At 42.8% G+C, this 19,356-nt stretch overlaps 1 protein-coding gene across 1 annotated transcript in view; it reads right to left on the minus strand.

Annotated features, from left to right (window-relative positions):
* Positions 1-19,356, minus strand: part of LOC126029986 (zinc finger protein 506-like) — a 94,479-nt gene that overhangs the window by 5,278 nt on the left and 69,845 nt on the right. Inside the window, exon 5 of the mRNA XM_049788205.1 lies at positions 14,022-15,096. Within this exon, the coding sequence (XP_049644162.1) occupies positions 14,022-15,096 (1,075 nt within the window). The remainder of the gene's footprint in view (positions 1-14,021; positions 15,097-19,356) is intronic.

Here is a 19,356-nt window from a genome sequence, read left to right on the forward strand (position 1 = left end):
TTTTTGGTTTTTGGGCCACACCCGGCGGTGCTCAGGGGCTACTCCTGGCTGTCTGCTCAGAAATAGCTCCTGGCAGGCACGGGGGACCATATGGGACACCGGGATTTGAACCAACCACCTTAGGTCCTGGATCAGCTGCTTGCAAGGCAAACACCGCTGTGCTATTTCTCCGGGCCCTTTGTTCAATTTCTTTAAGTTTCCAAACTTAGACATTCATGTTAGTACTCTGATGAGACTAATAGGAAACTTCTCACCACACTGGGTACTGGGTTAGGGATTCTCCCAGCAAAGCAGAGACTATAGATAGGGTGACAGGGGTGAAAATCAGGGCTCCACATTACAAATCCTATATACTTGTGACATTGAGCTATCCCGCCATAACAACATTGATTTGGAACTTGAAATCTTAGCATCACACTCCTACTTGAATATCCCATTTGAAAAGCAAATTGTGGAAATGCCAGATCCTGAACTTGTGGTCTGCAGTCTAAAATCAAGCCAAATATACAATGGAAGAATTAGGTGAATGAGGGGCCAAAGTGATACCACAGCAGGTAATTTCTTTGTCTTGCATGCAGGCAACCGGGGTTTGATTCTCAGTATCCCATATGGTCCGTCAAGCCTGATAGGTGTGATTCCGGAGCACAGAGCCAGAAGTAGGCCCTGAACACTACTGGGTGTGGCGCTTCCACAGGGGAAAAAAAAATAGGTGAATGAAATCTGGTTGAATACAGTAACATAGATGAAAAGAATGCATGCTATGGACTGGAGAGATAGCATGAAGGTAGGGCGTTTGCCTTGCATGCAGAAGGACAGTGGTTCAAATTCTGGCATCCCGGATGGTTCCCCAAGCCTGCCAGGAGCGATTTCTGAGCACAGAGCCAGCAGTAGCCCATGAGTGAGGTCGGGTGTGGCCCCCCAAAAATAATAATAAAATAAAGTATGTACATTTTTTGACCTGACTTTTGTTCTTTCCACCACATACCCCAAATAAGAATAAAGATCTTGCTTTGGGAATTTTATCAGGGACGATTTTTTAAGCCTCTCAGCTCTAATTCATGGACTGTATGTTGAAGGGTGGTCTCTAATGTCTCCCAGGAGACAACTGCAATAAGAACGTCATCCAGGGGCTGGAGAGATAGCACAAAGGTATTCTCGCTTTTTGGTCTCGAGGCAGACAGTACAAGGTAAAAGGCCATGAACTCCATGATCATCCTTTCCTGGCCAGCTTGGTTTATTATTTCTTTCCTGCTACCCTGCTTCTTCAGACCAGGTTGGGTGGGGTTTAGAAATACAGTGCCTGGAGTGACCTTAAAACACATATTTTATTTTGCACAAGAGTGGGTATCTTCCATGAAGGGATTCTCAGCCCAGAGTTTTTTTCCCGTGGATTCTCATGTTCAGAGTACTCATGATTAAAGTTGTGAGCTTATGCCCTTAAATGCTGTTTTTCATATTGATTATGGCTTTCTGCATAATATATCAGAAATTTTTTGCAAGAGTGGAAACATTTCAATATCTCCTTCTCAGGTACAGCTATCCCAGAATCATATTCTTTTTTGAACACATCCATCTTATGTCTCACTGTAAAAACTACTTGTGGAACTCCCCTGCAGAGAAATATTAAATTCATAGAGAAAATGAAGAATGTCTGCCAAATACACAAACTTAGCTACCCATTCCTTGTCCAACTGGGGCTGTACAAAGTCAGAGTTCTGCTCTCACAGGAACTGCACTACTTCTTCCCTCTTGCCAACAAGGCGAGAGAGCACCTTTCCCCTGAACAGCCACTTCACTTCTTCTTGGAGAAGATGCTAGTAGTGGGCATCCATACCCTCACCAGGGTGGTGAATAGCCTGGATTTGATTACAATTGTGAATTTCAATAAATATCTTTACTGTGTCATCTGTCACAGAGTTTAGTTCAGCAGGGAGTTTTTTTAATCCAGTCTATCATACAATGAGCAAATACAATGTACGGGTGTGCAACTTCTGTTTCTTGTGACTACACAAAAACACTGAGCCATGCACAGTGCATCATCTGTACATACATCAACATATCAGATTATTATTTTGAGTGAAATGAGTCAGGAGAGGTGTAGAAACAGAATAATCATTTGTGGCATATAAGAATAATAAATGGCAATAAGGTAATAATATCTAGAGAAAATAGGGATAAGGGACAGGAGGACTAGTCCATGATAGGAAGCTTGCCATAAAAAGTGGTGAGTTCAGTTAGAATAGAGAAAGGTACATTATGACATTGATAGTTGGAACATATCACTCTGGACAAGAGCTGGATGCTGAAAATGGATAAGTGACATTCATGGTACCTTTTAATTAACAATATTGCAAGCCACGGTGTCATAAAGGAAATTTTGCAAACCTCAGTGTCATAAAGAAAAAGAGAGAGATAAAAAAGCAAAATGCCTGCCCCTAACATAGGCAGAGGAGGGTGAAGGGGAAGGAAACAAGGGACATTGGTGGTGGGGAAAGTTCACTGGTGAAGGGTGGTGTACATTCTATGATTGAAACTCAAGTATGAATAATTTTGTAACAAATATGCTTCAATAAAAAATTATTTTTAAAATGTTCCTTTATGATATATCATATGCGTTTAACAAAGTACCGTTTTTGTTTTTGTGTGTATTTTAGTTTGGTTTCTTGCAGCACACACTAAAGTGTCAATAGATTTTTTTCCTTTCAGTGAAATCACTACTTTTCTCTGGAACACTGTCCTTGCTTTTAAAAGATTGTTAAAAAGGTTTTGCTCTTTTACCTGTTTCATCTTCATAGTGTAGGGTTTCAAATTTCCAGCACATTTTGATTATCAAGAAGAAACGTTTTGAAACATTTTGCTTACTTATTATCAGAAATCAAAGCATTTTTCCTCGAGTAGGGTGTTCACTATCAGTAGATTCAAAAACTGTATCATGGTGGATGTTACTTCACATCTAAATCAGCTTAATCACAAACTACAGGGGAAAGGGAACACAATTTTTTCGATGTTAGAAGAAGTTATTTCATTTGAAAACAAATGATCTGTTTTTGCTCAAGATTTTGACAGAGAAACTTTGATTCACCTTCCAAGCCTGTTGAAACATCGCCAAGAAAATAATTCTGATATTGACATTACCTATATTAAAACAGCACTTTTAAATATGAGGGAAGCTTTTTTCAAGAGGTTTCAGGATTTCAGAAACAGCAATGTGACGGTGGCCTTTGTTAACCTCTGGATGTCACTGTAACAGAATTAAATTTTTCTCCCTTTAATATCGACATTGATAGCTTTAAAATGCAATTTCTGGATTTAATAAAACAAAGAACTGTGGAGCTCGAAATTTGAATGTCTTTGTGTTAATTTAGAAAGATTGGAGAAACACAAATGTGAACTTAGTTCACAGCACAAATCTGCTTTAAAAGACCTGGAGAGGGGCCGGAGAGATAGCATGGAGGTAAGGCATTTACCTTTCATGCAGAAGGTCATCGGTTCGAATCCCGGTGTCCCATATGGTCCCCCGTGCATGCCAGGAGCAATTTCTGAGCACGGAGCCAGGAAAAAACCCTGAGCACTGCCGGGTGTGACCCAAAAAAACACAAAAAAAAAAAAAAAAAAAAAGACCTGGAGAAGGAAGATATGTTGATTTTTAACACTTGGAATAGTATTCCTGACTCATATAATCAACTAAAAAAAGCTAGTGTTTGCTGTTCTTTCCTTGTTCGGGTCTACATGTTTATGCGAATCATTTTCAAGCATGAATCTTATCAAGAGTAAATTGAGAAATCGTCTCATTGATGAGAACCTGGAATTATGCCTAAAATTAAAAACAACATACAAACCTGACTTACTCAAACTATCCAAGAAATGCAAAGCCAATGTTCACATTAGTGTTTGTGACTTTGTCAGTCATTGTCAGGATGTAATTTTCTCTACATTGTAAGGCAAATTATATGGAATTTAACGTTATTGATAAATTATATTGTTCTAAAGTTTTTGTTTTATTAGTTGTGTTATTTGTATCCTCCTATGTGGATACTTGCATGCAGAATATTCTCTCTTTTTTGGGGGGGGTCACACCCGGCAGTGTTCAGGGGTTACTCCTGGCTCCATGCTCAGAAATAGCTCTTGGCAGGCATGGGGGACCATATGGGACGCCAGGATTAGAACCGATGACCTTCTGCATGAAAGGCAAACGCCTTACCTCCATGCTATCTCTCCAGCCCTGCAGATATTCTCAATAAAAACTTATTGAAACTAAAAACAGTGTACCATCCTATGTATGTTCGGCTTTAAAAATGTGGCTCCTATTTCTTTGAATTTCTAGTTGTTGAATCCCTGTTATTCTTTGCACTAGATGTATAGAAGTACTTATTTTCTTTTGATTAATGGCCTAGAAAGCAGCCTGCAATTTATTAATAAGGCAGCCTTTTGAAGAGAGGTCATTCTTTAGTTCAGTTAATTTATTCTGAGTAGTGGCCATGAAACTAGTAAAAAAAGCAAACCAGGGGCTGGAGAGATAGCATGGAGGTAAGGCGTTTGCCTATCATGCAGAATGTCATCGGTTCGAATCCTGGCGTCCCATATGGTCCCCCGTGCCTGCCAGGAGCAATTTCTGAGCATGGAGTCAGGAATAACCCCTGAGCACTGCCGGGTGTGACCCAAAAACCACAAAGAAAAGGCAAATCAGTCTTTTGGATGATGACGAGCAGCCTCACCCTCCAAGTTCTGCGCAGCCTCAGGTTCAAGAGTAGGCACAGGTGCACCCAGAGAAGATAAAGGCAGTTCATGGAAGGTTTTTACTTAAATCTACATCCTATTTTTGTGATTCATGATGCGGATCAAGGCTATCATTAAGTTTCATAAAGAAAACGTGTCGGGGCCAGAGAGATAGCATAGAGGTAGGGCGTTTGTCTTACATCCAGAAGGATGGTGGTTCGAATCCCGGCATCCCATATGGTCCCCTGTGCCTGCCAGAGGTGATTTCTGAGCACAGAGCCAGGAGTAACTCCTGAGTACTGCCAGGTGTGACCCAAAATCCAAAAAAAAAAAAAAAAGAAAAAAAGAAATAAAAACATGTCAACAGGGATCTTTTGAGGGACAAGTAAGGCATAATGCTCCTGTAAAGCTGTGCCTACTTTTTCCCAAGTTTCTAAGTTAATTGGGGACCCATGGGCAAATTTCTTCCACAAAATCCAAAATTTTTTCAATTTGCTTTATCCCTACTTTAATTTCACGAGCAGTCAATAATTTTTTAACACATGAACAAATAGTATACGACTGCTTTCTTGACCCATTATTACTCCGGCATCTATACCTGCTAACCTTTATCTTGAACATCCTTCTCAGGAATGGTAGTGGCCAATATCGTGCTCTGAAATTCCCATAGTGGAGCGGTCAAGGTTCCCACTCCTTGCTAACCTCTCCTGCAGGTAGCAAGAACATGGGCCTCAGCGATTCAGTTAAGAAAGATAGAAGAGAGCCCAGAGAGATAGCACAGCAGCGTTTGCCTTGCAAGCAGCTGATCCAGGACCAAAGGTGGTTGGTTCGAATCCCGGTGTCCCATATGGTCCCCTGTGCCTGCCAGGAGCTATTTCTGAGCAGACAGCCAGGAGTAACCCCTGAGCATCACCAGGTGTGGCCCAAAAACCAAAAAAAAAAAAAAAAGATAGAAGAGGGACAGGAGGTCAACCTGAAAAATGGACAAAGAATTTATTATTCTAAGCTCATCTTTTAAGGTACAAGTTACATAACGTGGTTACAAAAGGAGCATATGTTATGATTACTAAGCAAGCTATCAATGTTTACATTTTTTCATCCCATATAAGGCCATTATGCACACACCACATAGCTACTTCCTGGAAGGTTCTCCTCTTCACCAAATAAAAACAGAAATGGGGGCCGGGTGGTGGCGCTGGAGGTAAGGTGCCTGCCTTGCCTGTGCTAGCCTAGGACGGACCGCGGTTCGATCCCCCGGCGTCCCATATGGTCCCCCAAGAAGCCAGGAGCAACTTCTGAGCGCATAGCCAGGAGTAACCCCTGAGCATCACAGGGTGTGGCCCAAAAAACCAAAAAAAAAAAAAAAAAAAAAAACACAGAAATGAAGATAGTTAATGACAATGAAGTTAGAGCTATGTCCTTCTATGTGCCACTTGGCACATGAACCCCTTGCCTAGGGCAGCTCCTTCAGCATGTTCCTCGCAAGCCAGGCAGCTCCCAACAAGATTCCTATGAACAGAACCCCCCACTAGGACCATACCATCTCTGCCAAAACCAAACTTTAATAAAATAATGGTGCTCATTTAGTTTAAGACATTCATGATTTTTCTTGGTCATTATTCTCATTGGTCATTTTTGTCTTTATTCATTTGTCATACTTGTTTGGTTTGGGGGCCACATATAGTGATGCTTGGTTTTCTCTGGGCTCTGCATCAGGTGCCAGGGGTACCATGAAGATATCAGGGATTGAACCCAGAGGGGTCACTTGCAAAGCAAGAGCCCTACCTGTTGTTTTAGAACTTGGGCTCATCTTCTTCAACCCTGTCCTAACAATCAAAAAATTGGTGTTCGGGCCCAGAGAGAGAGCACAGCGGCGTTTGCCTTGCAAGCAGCCGATCCAGGACCAAAGGTGGTTGGTTCGAATCCCGGTGTCCCATATGGTCCCCCGTGCCTGCCAGGAGCTATTTCTGAGCAGACAGCCAGGAGTCACCCCTGAGCACTGCCGGGTGTGGCCCCAAAAAAAAAATTGGTGTTCAGAAAATGACTTGCCTTGCACAATAATGGAGCAGGTTCGATTCCCAGCACCCATATTCCATATCTTTGAGTACTGACATAGTTCTTGAGCACAGACCAGGAGCAAACCCTGAGCATCACCTGATGTGGTATAAACTGTCCCTAAGATACAAAGATAGGACAGACTATGAGGTAACCTCTACTAAGATTATCCAAATTGAAACACAAGGAATTTACTCATAAAAACATAAAGTAATTTCAATTTTCTTGAATAATCAGAGATATGAGGGTACTTGGGCATGCCATTCTTCCAATGTAATTGCTACATTTCCCCCAAATCCATTCAGTCTTTCTCCATATCAAGCATATGAAGAAATCCAGACAGAGGGAATATTTGCCTAAACACTTACCCTTTATGCTTATGTAAACATAATATGAAGTGAATATTGGATGGGGCTGGAGTGGCAGTACAGCAGAAGGCACTAGCTGGCATACAGGAGGATTCTTAATTGCATAGAGCTGACCAGGTTTAACTCTCAGAACAGTCTACTAAGAGTGATCCTTGAGTGCCATCAGAAGTAAGTCCTGAGCTCGGCCATGTGGCCTAAAAACAAACCAAAAACTCGATACTGGTGCCAGAGAGAGAAAATAATGCCAGATAGTATACTGGCATGCTATAGACAGTAGTCCTCAACTATGGCCCGCGGGCCACATATTGTATTTGTATCTGTTTTGTTTCTTCATTGCAAAATAAGATATATGCAGTGTGCATAAGAATTCATTCATAAGTTTTGTTTTTACTATAGTCAGACCCTTCAATGGTCTGAGGGACAGTGAACTGGCCCCCTGTTTAAAAAGTTTGACCACCCTTGCATAGAACCACTTTATCCTTAGCACCCCTAAATTTTCAGGGGTACCCCAGGGAGCATATACCTTTGTGGAGAGCCAGGAGAAAGTCCTGAGCAGTAAAAAAAATGTGCCACACTACACAGTAAAAAAAATTTTCTAGCGTTAGCATATCAGAGAATTTCAAAGGCTGGAATGATAGCCTACTTCAGATTAAGGGGACAATCCTGGTGCCATCCCCTTTCCTGCAGGGTGTTGAGGCCATGGAACCTTCTAGACAATGCCAGCACAAGCACTTCCAAAGGCTGCATTTCTGAGGCCCAAGGTGTGAAAAATGGACTTGTTTAACTCGGGGGACTATTATGACCTTGTAGTTGCTCTCAAGCAATTATGTGTGAAAATGAACCTCAAATTAGGTGTGAGGCTGTAGTGAAAGTTTCCCACATCATTAAAACTCTGGGGTTTTTCCATGCCAGAGGCCTTCTCCCTAGTTTGGGGGGTGCTGGGAGGCTTGGCAGAACCCCAGCTGTTCCCCTATTTCTTCCCTGGACTCAAGGCCTTCCCTGGGTGCCAGCTCAGGTGGCCTGAAATGGGTTCCAGGTGGACTCTTTTAGGGGTCCTCAGGCTTCCCCATCCCTACTCTAGGGAGGAGGAGCATGGGGAGGAGCTGGGAAGATAGCTGGCTTCTGGTTCTCTCTGATCCGGGAGGCCAGCTCTTCCCAGGTATGGGATTAGGGGACACCCCATGCCGGAGGCCTTCTCCCTAGACTCCAGGCCTTCCCTGGGTGCTGGCTCATGTGGACTCTATAGTGGTCCTCAGGCTTTCCCCCTTTCTTTCCCTACACGAATGGGGGGATGCATGGGGAGGAGGGCAGGCCGATGCAGCACTGGTGTATGTCAGCACATTCACTGATAATTTTTTTCTCATTGGTCTCCATTTAAAAACCATATATATTTAAAATAAAAATGAGAGGATGGACTCTCAGGCTGGGAAGAGACCAGTACTCTCTTACTACTTGTTTACTCTCAGCGGCCTCTTGACCTCTTTCTTCCTTTATTGTGTAACTGGTTGCTACCATACTAGGTTTCTGATTAGTTCTCACTCAAATGCATTTCCCGATATAGAACTTCAGGGAGTCATTTTGCAGACTCCAGAAGGCTAAATCACAGACCAAATGGTGTCCAGGATTCAGCACCCCCTCCTGACTATTTTTTTTTTGTTTTTGGGCCACACCCGGTGGTGCTCAGGGGTTATTCTGGCTGTCTGCTCAGAAATAGCTCCTGGCAGGCATGGGGGACCATATGGGACACCGGGATTCGAACCAACCACCTTTGGTCCTGGATCGGCTGCTTGCAAGGCAAACGCCGCTGTGCTATCTCTCCGGGCCCTCTCCTGACTATTTCTAATGATATAAAAGGGACATGCATATCTCCTTTGAATATTGTAGATATATTCCTTCAACCGCTATAACTATTATTGAATATCCCCTTAAAAGGAGACAATTGTGTCCACTGTCTTATGTTAGATTGTTTGTTTTCTCCACCTTTTATCTTTTCTTCTCTTTCTGAACTGTTCAATAAGGAATTTTGGTGAAAGAGTCTCTCAGTTTGATGTTTATGTTTGAATCAAGTCATGGGGATTGTTGGACTTGTTCTGGCAGCCCCCATATGTGCTGATAACGCCATGTGGCATTATTCCTTGTTTGCCTAGGCATATTAAAATGGAAAATACTATACATACAAATAAGTTATTAACTAATAAAGATAGGAACATACAAGTCTTGTAGTGCAATGGGACCTTACACCCTAAACATTGACATAATGACCTGGCACAGGCCTCAGAAGAATGGGCATCTCCATTCACCCCTGAACCAGGTAAGCCATCTACGAAACATCCAAAGTTGTCTATAACATCTACCAGGGAAGACCCTACTGCTGCTCTGACATTGATCTACTCAAAAGTGTCTTCCCCTAATATTGAGAAGACTTAAACCACAATAACGACCTGCTTACTGGACAAGGCTTTCTGGATTGCCCTTTGTGAGTTGAAATTAGAGGATGCTCCGCACCATCCTGACTTCAATGCAGGATATACAGATTCCAGGATTTTGAATACAGAAACATGATACCAACAACAGAGACTGTGTGAAAAATAAAACTGTATTGGCACTACAGAAAATGACCTGGATTGGACAAACTAGTTTGCCTGGAGCGTAGAGTTGGTCTTATGTCAGGAAACTTCAGGGGTAGGGTCTGCTTGTATTTAGGACAAGGCTTTTCCTTTCCATGTCCCTTATACTTTGGTGGGCCTATGCAAACAATAATTGCCACTTTAACACCATTTTTACTGTGCTCCTTTGACTCTAAACCTTAAAAAAAAACTAATACATTTGAGGTTAACTTAAATTAATATGCATGTGCATGGAAATGTAAAAAACTACTATGCCTTCAAGTTTAAGGAGATAACATAAATTTTATGGCTTTAGATTGCTTTGTGTACTGCTCAGAAATGTTATAATGTACTAAAATCTGGGGTATTGTGGGACAAAGTAATTGTACATGGGTTCTGTTTTATTTTCTTAATGTTCTTTGACTGTAAGATCAAAATTAAGGTGTCAGCTGGGGGATTTCATCTGAGAACTCTGTTTTTGGGTGATTGTCCTTCCACTGTAACTTCACCTTGTCCTCTTGCTTTGCATCATTGTTCACATAATAAAAAATAAAATAAAAAGTTAAAAAAAAAAGAAAAAGGATAAAATCTCTGGGGTTTTTAGAACTCTCCTGTGATTTCTTAGTGCTGAGCATGTGTCAAAGGCTTCCCTTTTCCAAACATGTGGGGCTTCACACCAGTGTGAATTCTGCCACAACTATTAAGGGCTGCATATTGAGCAAAGGCCTCCCCACATTTCTTTCATGCTTATTAAGGTATATTTGCTTCTGTCCCATCTGGCGATGCTCAGGAGTTACTCTTGGCTCCACACCCAGGGGTCACTCCTGGTGGTACATGAGGGACCAAGTGGGATGCTACACATCAAGGTCTGTTAGCCACATGCAAAAAAAAATGCCCAACTAACTGAACTCTAGCTCTAATATGAATGTTCCTAATACAGTCAAGCTTGAGGATTGAACTATGTTGTTTCCACCTTTCTTACATGTCTATAATATACCAATTTTCCTTTAAATAGCAAGGGTTGGTAGACCTGAGCTGTCTAATACAGCTTCAGAAGGCACTGAAATCCTACCCACATATCATACACATTTACTGCAGAATGAAAGATTTGACCTATACAAAAAATTTCCCTTTTTTTTTTTTATTGAGAACAATGTGAATTACAAGTCTTTCACAGTTGTAGTTCAGTTACATAGTCACAGTGAATTAGGGCCGTTGCCACCACCAGTGTTGACCTCCCTCCACCAGTTCCATACATGCATCCCAAACCCCCATCCGAGTTCCCTGGACTACTAATGTAACAGGTACATTTTGTGTTTAGCTTAATATACTTTGGGCTCTTCAGTCTGTTGTCATTGACTTTGACTTGTGTATTTAGATCTGACCTCTTTTTTTGTTGTTGTTCTACTCAATGTTCCTGAGACCACTTGACCCCTGGGCCCCATCCACTTTTTTCTCCTTTTCTCAATTTGTAAAAAGACATAGAAATATGAGATATACGGGCCGGAGAAATAGTGCAGCGGTAAGGCGTTTGCCTTTGATGCAGAAGGATGGTGGTTCAAATCTCAGCATCCCATATGGTCCCCCGAGCCTGCCAAAGTGCTTTCTGAGCATAGAGCCAGGAGGAACCCCTGCACGATGCCTGGTGTGACCCAATACAAAAAAAGATGAAATATGAGATATAACAAAGTGATTCAAGTTTTATGGTTCTATGGAAGAGAGCCTCTATCTAGAATATAAGTAAAATTAAAAGAGAAAAATAAGAAAAAGGGGGGCAGAGGGGTAGGTGTGGCTTTTTCTTGTTGTTGTTCCCATCAAATGTTGGGAAAATTTGAAAAAAATTCCATTGGCCCAAGAGATACACAGTTCCTCTACCCATGAAGCATACTATAAAAAGATCAACTACAGGCTTCAGGTATGTTCATTGTCCAGTCCATTGTCTCTATGGTCCCAGAAAAAATTCTGCTCAGTCACAATTAACACAGTTTTCTATAGTTAGAGATTTTGGTTTTTGCACAGGCCCTAGTATGAAACCTAGAATAAACTCTTTCTTTGTTGATGTATACAAAAATAAGGATAAATTGAGTCTTCCCAAAAGCCTTAAATATATAAGATTTTGGGCCAAAATGTGTTATTAGAGTTGATAATTTACAATACAAATTTTTTTTTATTATTTTTGGTTTTTGGGCCACACTCAGTGACCCTCAGGGATTACTGCTGGCTATGTGTTCAGAAATCACTCCAGGCTTGTGGGAAGCTGGGAAGGAATCGAATCTAGATCTGTCCTGGGTCAGCCAGTCAAACACTACAGCTGTGCTATAACTCTGGCCCTGACATACTTCCTGTTAATTAAAAAATTTTTACTTAGCCAGGCAGTGGCGCTAGAGGTAAGGTGCCTTCCTTGCCTGCGCTAGCCTTGGATGGACCGTGGTTCGATCCCCCGGCATCCCATATGGTCCCCCAAGCCAGGAGTGACTCCTGAGCGCATAGCCAGGAGTAACCCCTGAGCGTTACCGGGTGTGGCCCAAAAACCAAAAAAAAAAAAAATCTTATATATATATATATTTTTTTTTAAAAAAAGAAATCTTATATATATATATATATTTAAAAAAAAGAAATCTTATATATATATTTTTTTTTTTGTTTTTTGTTTTTTTGTTTTTGGGCCACACCTGGTGACGCTCAGGGGTTACTCCTGCTATGCGCTCAGGAGTCACTCCGGGCTTGGGGGATCATATGGGACGCCGGGGGATCGAACCGTGGTCCATCTTAGACTAACGCTGCCAAGGCAGACACCTTATCTCTAGCGCCACTGCGCCGGCCCCAAGATTTCTTTTTTTTTCTTTTTTTGGTTTTTGGGCCACACCCAGTGACGCTCAGGAATTACTCCTGACTATGCGCTCAGAAGTTGCTCCTGGCTTGGGGGACCATATGGGACGCCGGGGGATCGAACCACAGTCCGTCCAAGATTAGCGAGGCAAGGAAGGCACCTTACCTCTAGCGCCACCACCCAGCCCCAAGATTTCTTAAAGTAATGACTTCTATGTTGAATAAGTTAAGAAAAACACTTGAGCCATTGAATCAATGTCTGAGAATATAATATAATAATGTGAGTGTTCATTAAAAGCCTTCACAACCTCCTTTCACATATAAGGTTTCTCTCTAGTATGCGGTTTTTTTTTTTCTTTTTGGTATTAATGTCACAATAGATGGTGCTCTACAATGCTCCTGTCTAGGTGCAGAAAGGACTCCTGACAGACTCCGATGGCCATATGAAATGTTGGGAATGAAGCAAGGTCAGCTGATTATATGGCAAATGTGCTACTTGGCTATGCAACCACTCTGACCCCAAATATACATTTCCCTTTTTTTTTTTTTTTTTGGTTTTTGAGCCACAACGATGACACTCAGGGTTTACTCCTGGCTATGCGCTAAGAAATCGTCCTGGCTTGGGGGACCATATGGATGATGGTGGATCAAACTGCAGTCTGTGCTAGGCTAGTATGTGTAAGGCAAACACCTTACTGCTCTGGGCCCAAAGATACATTTTCTTATGCAGGAAAAAACATTTAGAAGTAAACAAGTCTTCCTACATTCCCTACATGTCAGAATTCTCCCCAGTTTTAATTATATTTCTTTGGTGGTGGTGAAACCTGTAGTACAAAAGACTTCTCCTGACTCTGCACTCAGGAATCCATGCTGGTGAGTTTGGGCAACCCTAGAGGATGCCGAGGATCAAACCCAGGCATTGGAAGACCAATGCAAACAATATTGTTGATAGCTAGACCATACAGTTATCATTTTCATCTCTATGAAAAGATTTAAATAGAATAAAAGGCTGTCTCACACTCCTTACACACCAGATGTGTCTCTCAAGAATGACTTTTCTTACGTTTCTGAAAGGATGAAAGGGAAGTGAAAGCCTTTCCACATCCCTGACACGAATAAGTCTTCTCTCCTGTATGAATATTCATGCGCAAAGAAAGGGTTGAGGAAGAAGCAAAGGTCTTACCACACTGCTGACATGAATAAGGCCTCTCTCCTGTATGGATTCTCTTGTGTACAAAAAGGACTGAAGAAGTAGTGAATGCCTTCCCACATTCCTGACATGAATAAGGCCTCTCTCCTGTATGAATTCTCTTGTGCATAGAAAGGGCTGAGGACTGAGCGAAGGCCTTCCCACATTCCTGACATGAATAAGGCCTCTCTCCTGTATGAATTCTCTTGTGCACATAAAGGTTTGCGGACTGATTGAAGGACTTTCCACACTCCTCACATGAATACGGTTTCTCTCCTGTATGAATTTTCAGGTGGATTTTAAGGCTTGAAAATCGACTGAAGGCTTTCCCACACTCCTTACAGATGTAGGGTTTTTCACCAGTATGTATTTTCCAGTGTCTAATAAGACTTGAGGCAACAGTGAAGGTCTTCCCACACTCCTCACATGCATAAGGTTTCTCTCCACTATGACTTTTCACATGTTTACTAAGGTCTGAGAAAAATTTGAAGGACTTCCCACACTCATCACATACATGAGGTTTCTCTTTAGTATGACTCACGAAGTGGCGAATAAGATGTGAATACTGAGAGAAGGCCTTCCCACACTCCTTACATATGTAAGGCTTCTCTCCAGTATGTGTATTCATATGCACTGTAAGGTCTGAAGGGCATGAGAAGGACTTCCCACACTCATCACATACATGAGGCTTCTCTTTAGTATGACTCATGAAGTGGCGATTAAGGTGTGAAGACTGAGAGAAGGCCTTCCCACACTCCTTACATATGTAAGGCTTCTCTCCACTATGAGTATTCATATGCACTGTAATGTCTGAAGGGCATGAGAAGGCCTTCCTACATTCAGAAAATATATGACGTTTCTTTCGTTTAATGACTTTCTTAGGGGCACGAGGCTGTGAGAGTTGCTCCAGAGCATGTCCACCTTGCTGAGAATTAGAACGATCCTGTGTGCTGAGGGTTTTCAAGGGGACATCATGGTGCCGAGCACAAGGGAAAGCACCCCCACATTGCTTACACTCGGGTGGCGCCACTCCATGGAAAATTTGGTTGTGAGCCTGTCGCTGTGAGGGGCTCGGAGCAAACACTGATGTTCGCTCAGCCCAAAGAGGCTCCTCTGTGGGGTTCTCCGTCCAGAATTTGGGTGAAGCAGATTCAGGATTTCTGTGTCCAGTGGATGGTGGAGCTACAGCAAAGACGCTCTCTGCACTCTGCCCCACTCCAGAAGAGATGTCACCCGAATCCTCACTCCCATGAAGATGCAGGCAGGGAGGTTCTCTGCAGACTGTGTCAAACAGCACAGAATCAACCATGTCCCAGGTGGGCTGGCTGCTACTCTGTGGAACAAGAGAGGGCCAGTCTAATTACTTCTCTCTCCTAAATCTAGCCCTGCATGGCTGATTTCCATCACAGAAACACAATTTTCCATATATGTGAACGTCTATGAATACATATAGACATCAAAGAAACTTCCTTACTTAGGACATGAAGATGGAATGATAGTACAGTGGTAGGGCTTTTGTTTTGCACATGGCCAACCTTGGAATAGCCTGGGATCGATCCCCGGCATCCTATATGGGTTCCCGAGCCTGCAGGAGCGATTTCTGACTGCAGAGTCAGGACTAAACCCTGAATACAAGCAGGTGTGGCCCAAAAACAAAACAAAAACAAACAAAAAAAAGTCCTTACTTAGGACAGATAACAACTTAGTTAACAGCCAGAGCAGAGAGGCAAAATAAGTGACCTTAAATAACCAATTACAGGTACCCATAGGGAAGGCCCACTTGGTGGAGTTCTGTGTTCAGAGGGTACAATCCCTTGCATCTCATATGGACCCCAGAGCCAGCCAAGAGGAATTTCTAAGTGTAGAGCATGGACAAACTCTGAATATAAGAATGTGAAATACCCCCCCAAATAATTTCAATATAAATATATTCCTCTCAAACATCAGTGAGGCTTCTTTTTTTTATTTACTTTATTTTATTTACATTTTGAAAGTCCCAACTAGATGGTGCTCAGAATTTAATCATGGCTGTGCGCTCTGCAATGTAAATTTATGAGGCACCCTGGCCCATATAAAGTGGTAGGGATGACAACCATGTTTCCTTCCCAACACATACCAAGGGTCCTTCCTGCTCTTAGGAAGAATATGGATTTAGTTGAGAGATAAGTGAGAGAAAGAACTCAAGTTTACATTTAATCAAATAAAAATTACAGCATTTCCTTTTAGCTTTTCCCCCCAAAGCAGTCTCTCTTTGGTGTGAAAAATGTTATAAATTTCTTTCTTTCTTTTAGTTTTTTTTTTTTTTTTTTTTTTGCGCCACGCCCATTTGATGCTCAGGGGTTACTCCAGGCTAAGCACTCAGAAATAGCCCCTGGCTTGGGGGGACCATATGGGATGCCGTGGGATAGAACTGCGGTACTAGCGTTTGCAAGGCAGACACCTTACTTCTAGCGCCACCTCGCAGGCCCCATGAATATCTTTATTGGAAAACTTAGTGAATTGATGTGAGCACTCAGGTGAAACAAATAGGCAACTTCTCCCAGCACTGGGCTTTGTATCCACCCAGTAGCGTAAAGATCAGAGGTGCAGTGATGGGGATGGAACCCAGGACCCCAATTCAGAAAAACAATGGGCTTGCAGCACTGACCTATCCCACCACCACAATAATAATATTAATATGGAGCTTGCAAAACTTACTATCTCACTCCTATTTGAAGATCCCGGTCCAAAGGCTAATTGCTGAAATGTCAAATCCCGAACATGTATCCTGCATTCTGCATTCTGTAGTCTGCATTCTGAAATCAAACCAAATACGCAATGTAAGAATTAGTTGAATGAAGCAAGGCTAAATGCAGCAACATAGGTGGCGTGAATACATGTTGTTTTCAGGTACTCCAGAAACTAAAAGGAAAGGTTGGGAGGATTGTGGTGAGGAGCTTGGCAAAACCCAATTTAGCTTTGTGAAATGGTCACTCGTCAATATGAAACCATTGACAAAATATATTTCTAAATCTGAAAATTTAGATAGTAAGAAAGAGCACAGCAAGGAGGGTGTTTGTCTTGCATGTGGTTGACTTGAGTACAATTCCCTGCATCCCATATACTCTCCATCCCCAGCACTGCAGGAGTAATTCCTGAGTACAGAGTCCTAGGCAAGACTGGTTCATCCTAGAACAAAAACAAAGAACTTCTTAGTATTCTCAAAAAGTGTCCAGAGCAATATTACAATCGAGAGAGCATTTAGTTCTAAGTGGTGGACAATTTACATCCCACTTCACATAGGGTCTCAAAGCTCAACAGGAGTGATTCTTGAAGTACAGGGCCAAGAGAAAGCCTTCAGCACCACCAACTGGGCCTAAAACAAAAATACCTTAAAAGATGGGAAAAAAAAACTTCTTGAAATCTCAAAAACCCACAATTAGTCAAGGAAAATGCCAAGTGGAGATAGACAAGGAAGAGGGCATTCAGCTGCCCTTGAGAATGGGCTATGTAGCCAGGCTAAAAGCAGGGATAGGGGGCCGGAGAGATAGCATGGAGGCAAGGTGTTTGCCTTGCATGGAGAAGGACAATAGTTCAAATCTGGGCATCCCATGCAGTCCTCAAGCTTGCCAGGAGCGATTTCTTTGGGGCCAGAGAGATAGCATGGAGGTAAGGCATTTGCCTTTCATGCAGAAGGTCATTGGTTCGAATCGCAGCTTCCCATATGATCCACCGAGCCTGCCAGGGGTGATTTCTGAGTGTAGAGCCAGGAGTAACCACTGAGCACTGCCGGGTCTGACCCAAAAACCAAAACAAAAACAAAAAAACAAAAGCAGGGATAGTGCAGCGGGGTGGGTGAAGTCTAGACTCTCAGTCTCTGTTCTAAACACCCACAAACAGAGCCAGAAAGAAAATATCCAAGAAGACAGCAAACCTCCAAATCATAGAACTCAGGATCAAGAGAAGTAAATGAAAACATGGAGTTCTGAAACCCTGATCTGGGAACATGACTCAAATGCCCAGCACCAACATTTCACATGTGCCAGGACACTCCAAATCAACCCAAATGCATGAACCTTGCAGGGAAGAGGGCGTGTCACTTCACACACTCACCTGCAAGCACACCTCCCTGCTTCCTCCCCAGGACTCACCTTCCAAACAGGAGATCAACGCAGGCTTCACCCCGAAATGCCCTGTCCAGAGGAACAATTCATGGGTTAGACTGGGAGTGGGACAGTACCCCCTGTGTGAATCTGGGGTCCTAATGAAAGTAGCAAAATCATGGAACAAATGAAGAACAGAATCTCTGATCTCCATATCCACACTGGTTATCATAAAATGAGGCCAGATTATTTATTATTTGCAGATGAGGGGCCACACACAGTGATGCTCAGAAACATCCCTGGCTCTGCACTAAAAAATATTCCAGATAGTTTTGGGGACCATATAGGAAACCAGATAGATATCAGCTGAGAGCAAGGCAAACACCCTCACCACAGAGTTCTGCCCCAAGACCAGGTTTAAATGAAAGAGTCCAACTGAGAGGCCAAGATAATACAGTGGGGAAGCAATATCACAGCATAGACCTTACTTTTCACTGATGCGCATTCGATCTCAGCATCCTTTATAGTTTTCTGAGCCCCATCAGGAATGAGCACTGAGTGCAGAGCCAGGAGTAAACTAAAGCACCAAGGATTATAAGGCCCAGGAATGTCTGAAAGTTTATGGCCACTTGTGGGGCCAAGGAAAAAGCTCCTAACACAATGTACCATCTCTAAGGACTGTGAAATGACATTGAAAAACATAAATTCGGACCCACCTGGGCCGGGCGGTGGCGCTAAAGGTAAGGTGCCTGCCTTGCCTGGGCTAGCCTTGGATGGACTGCGGTTCGATCCCCTGGTGTCCCATATGGTCCCCCAAGCCAGGAGCAACTTCTGAGCACATAGCCAGGAGTAACCCCTGAGCGTTACCGGGTGTGGCCCAAAAAACCAAAAAAAAAAAAAAAAAAATTCGGACCCACCTAAGCAGTACATTTAAGGTCTGCGGATATAGAACATCCAAAGGGACTTGTCCTTGAAGCAGATTCACCCGCAGTTGAAACCAGATCCCTGGCCTATTCCCAGGAACCCTCCCACAGATATTGGTCAACACAGGTGCCCAAGAGGTCTCTCACCTATGGCTTGCAGGTGCTGGTAGGTCTCCAGCATCACATCTCTGTAGAGCTTCCTCTGAGAGGAGTCCAGACATGGCCACTCCTCCTGAGTGAAGCTCACAACCACGTCGTGGAATGTCACCATGTCCTGTGCAAGCATACAAAGGTGAGGATCAGGGCCCAGAGGCAACCTGCGCACAAGGAGTGAGGACTCCCAACTCAAAAAAGGACTCTGGCCTCTTCCTTCTTCAGGGAGGAATAAGCCCCAGAAATCCAGGAAGCCAGATCACTATTCTAAAAGCTTCTTGGAGGTACAGCCTTCCACATAGACACCTCATGGCCAGTATCTGCACACTCAATCCATTGAACATTGTCATGAGTTAATACCTGAGCACAGAGTCATAGGAATTAAAAAAAAAATCAACTCTGATGCAGCTCACAAGAGTAAGATTACACCAGCCC

Source organism: Suncus etruscus, chromosome 15 (genome assembly GCF_024139225.1).
Source record: "Suncus etruscus isolate mSunEtr1 chromosome 15, mSunEtr1.pri.cur, whole genome shotgun sequence".
NCBI lineage: Eukaryota > Metazoa > Chordata > Mammalia > Eulipotyphla > Soricidae > Suncus > Suncus etruscus.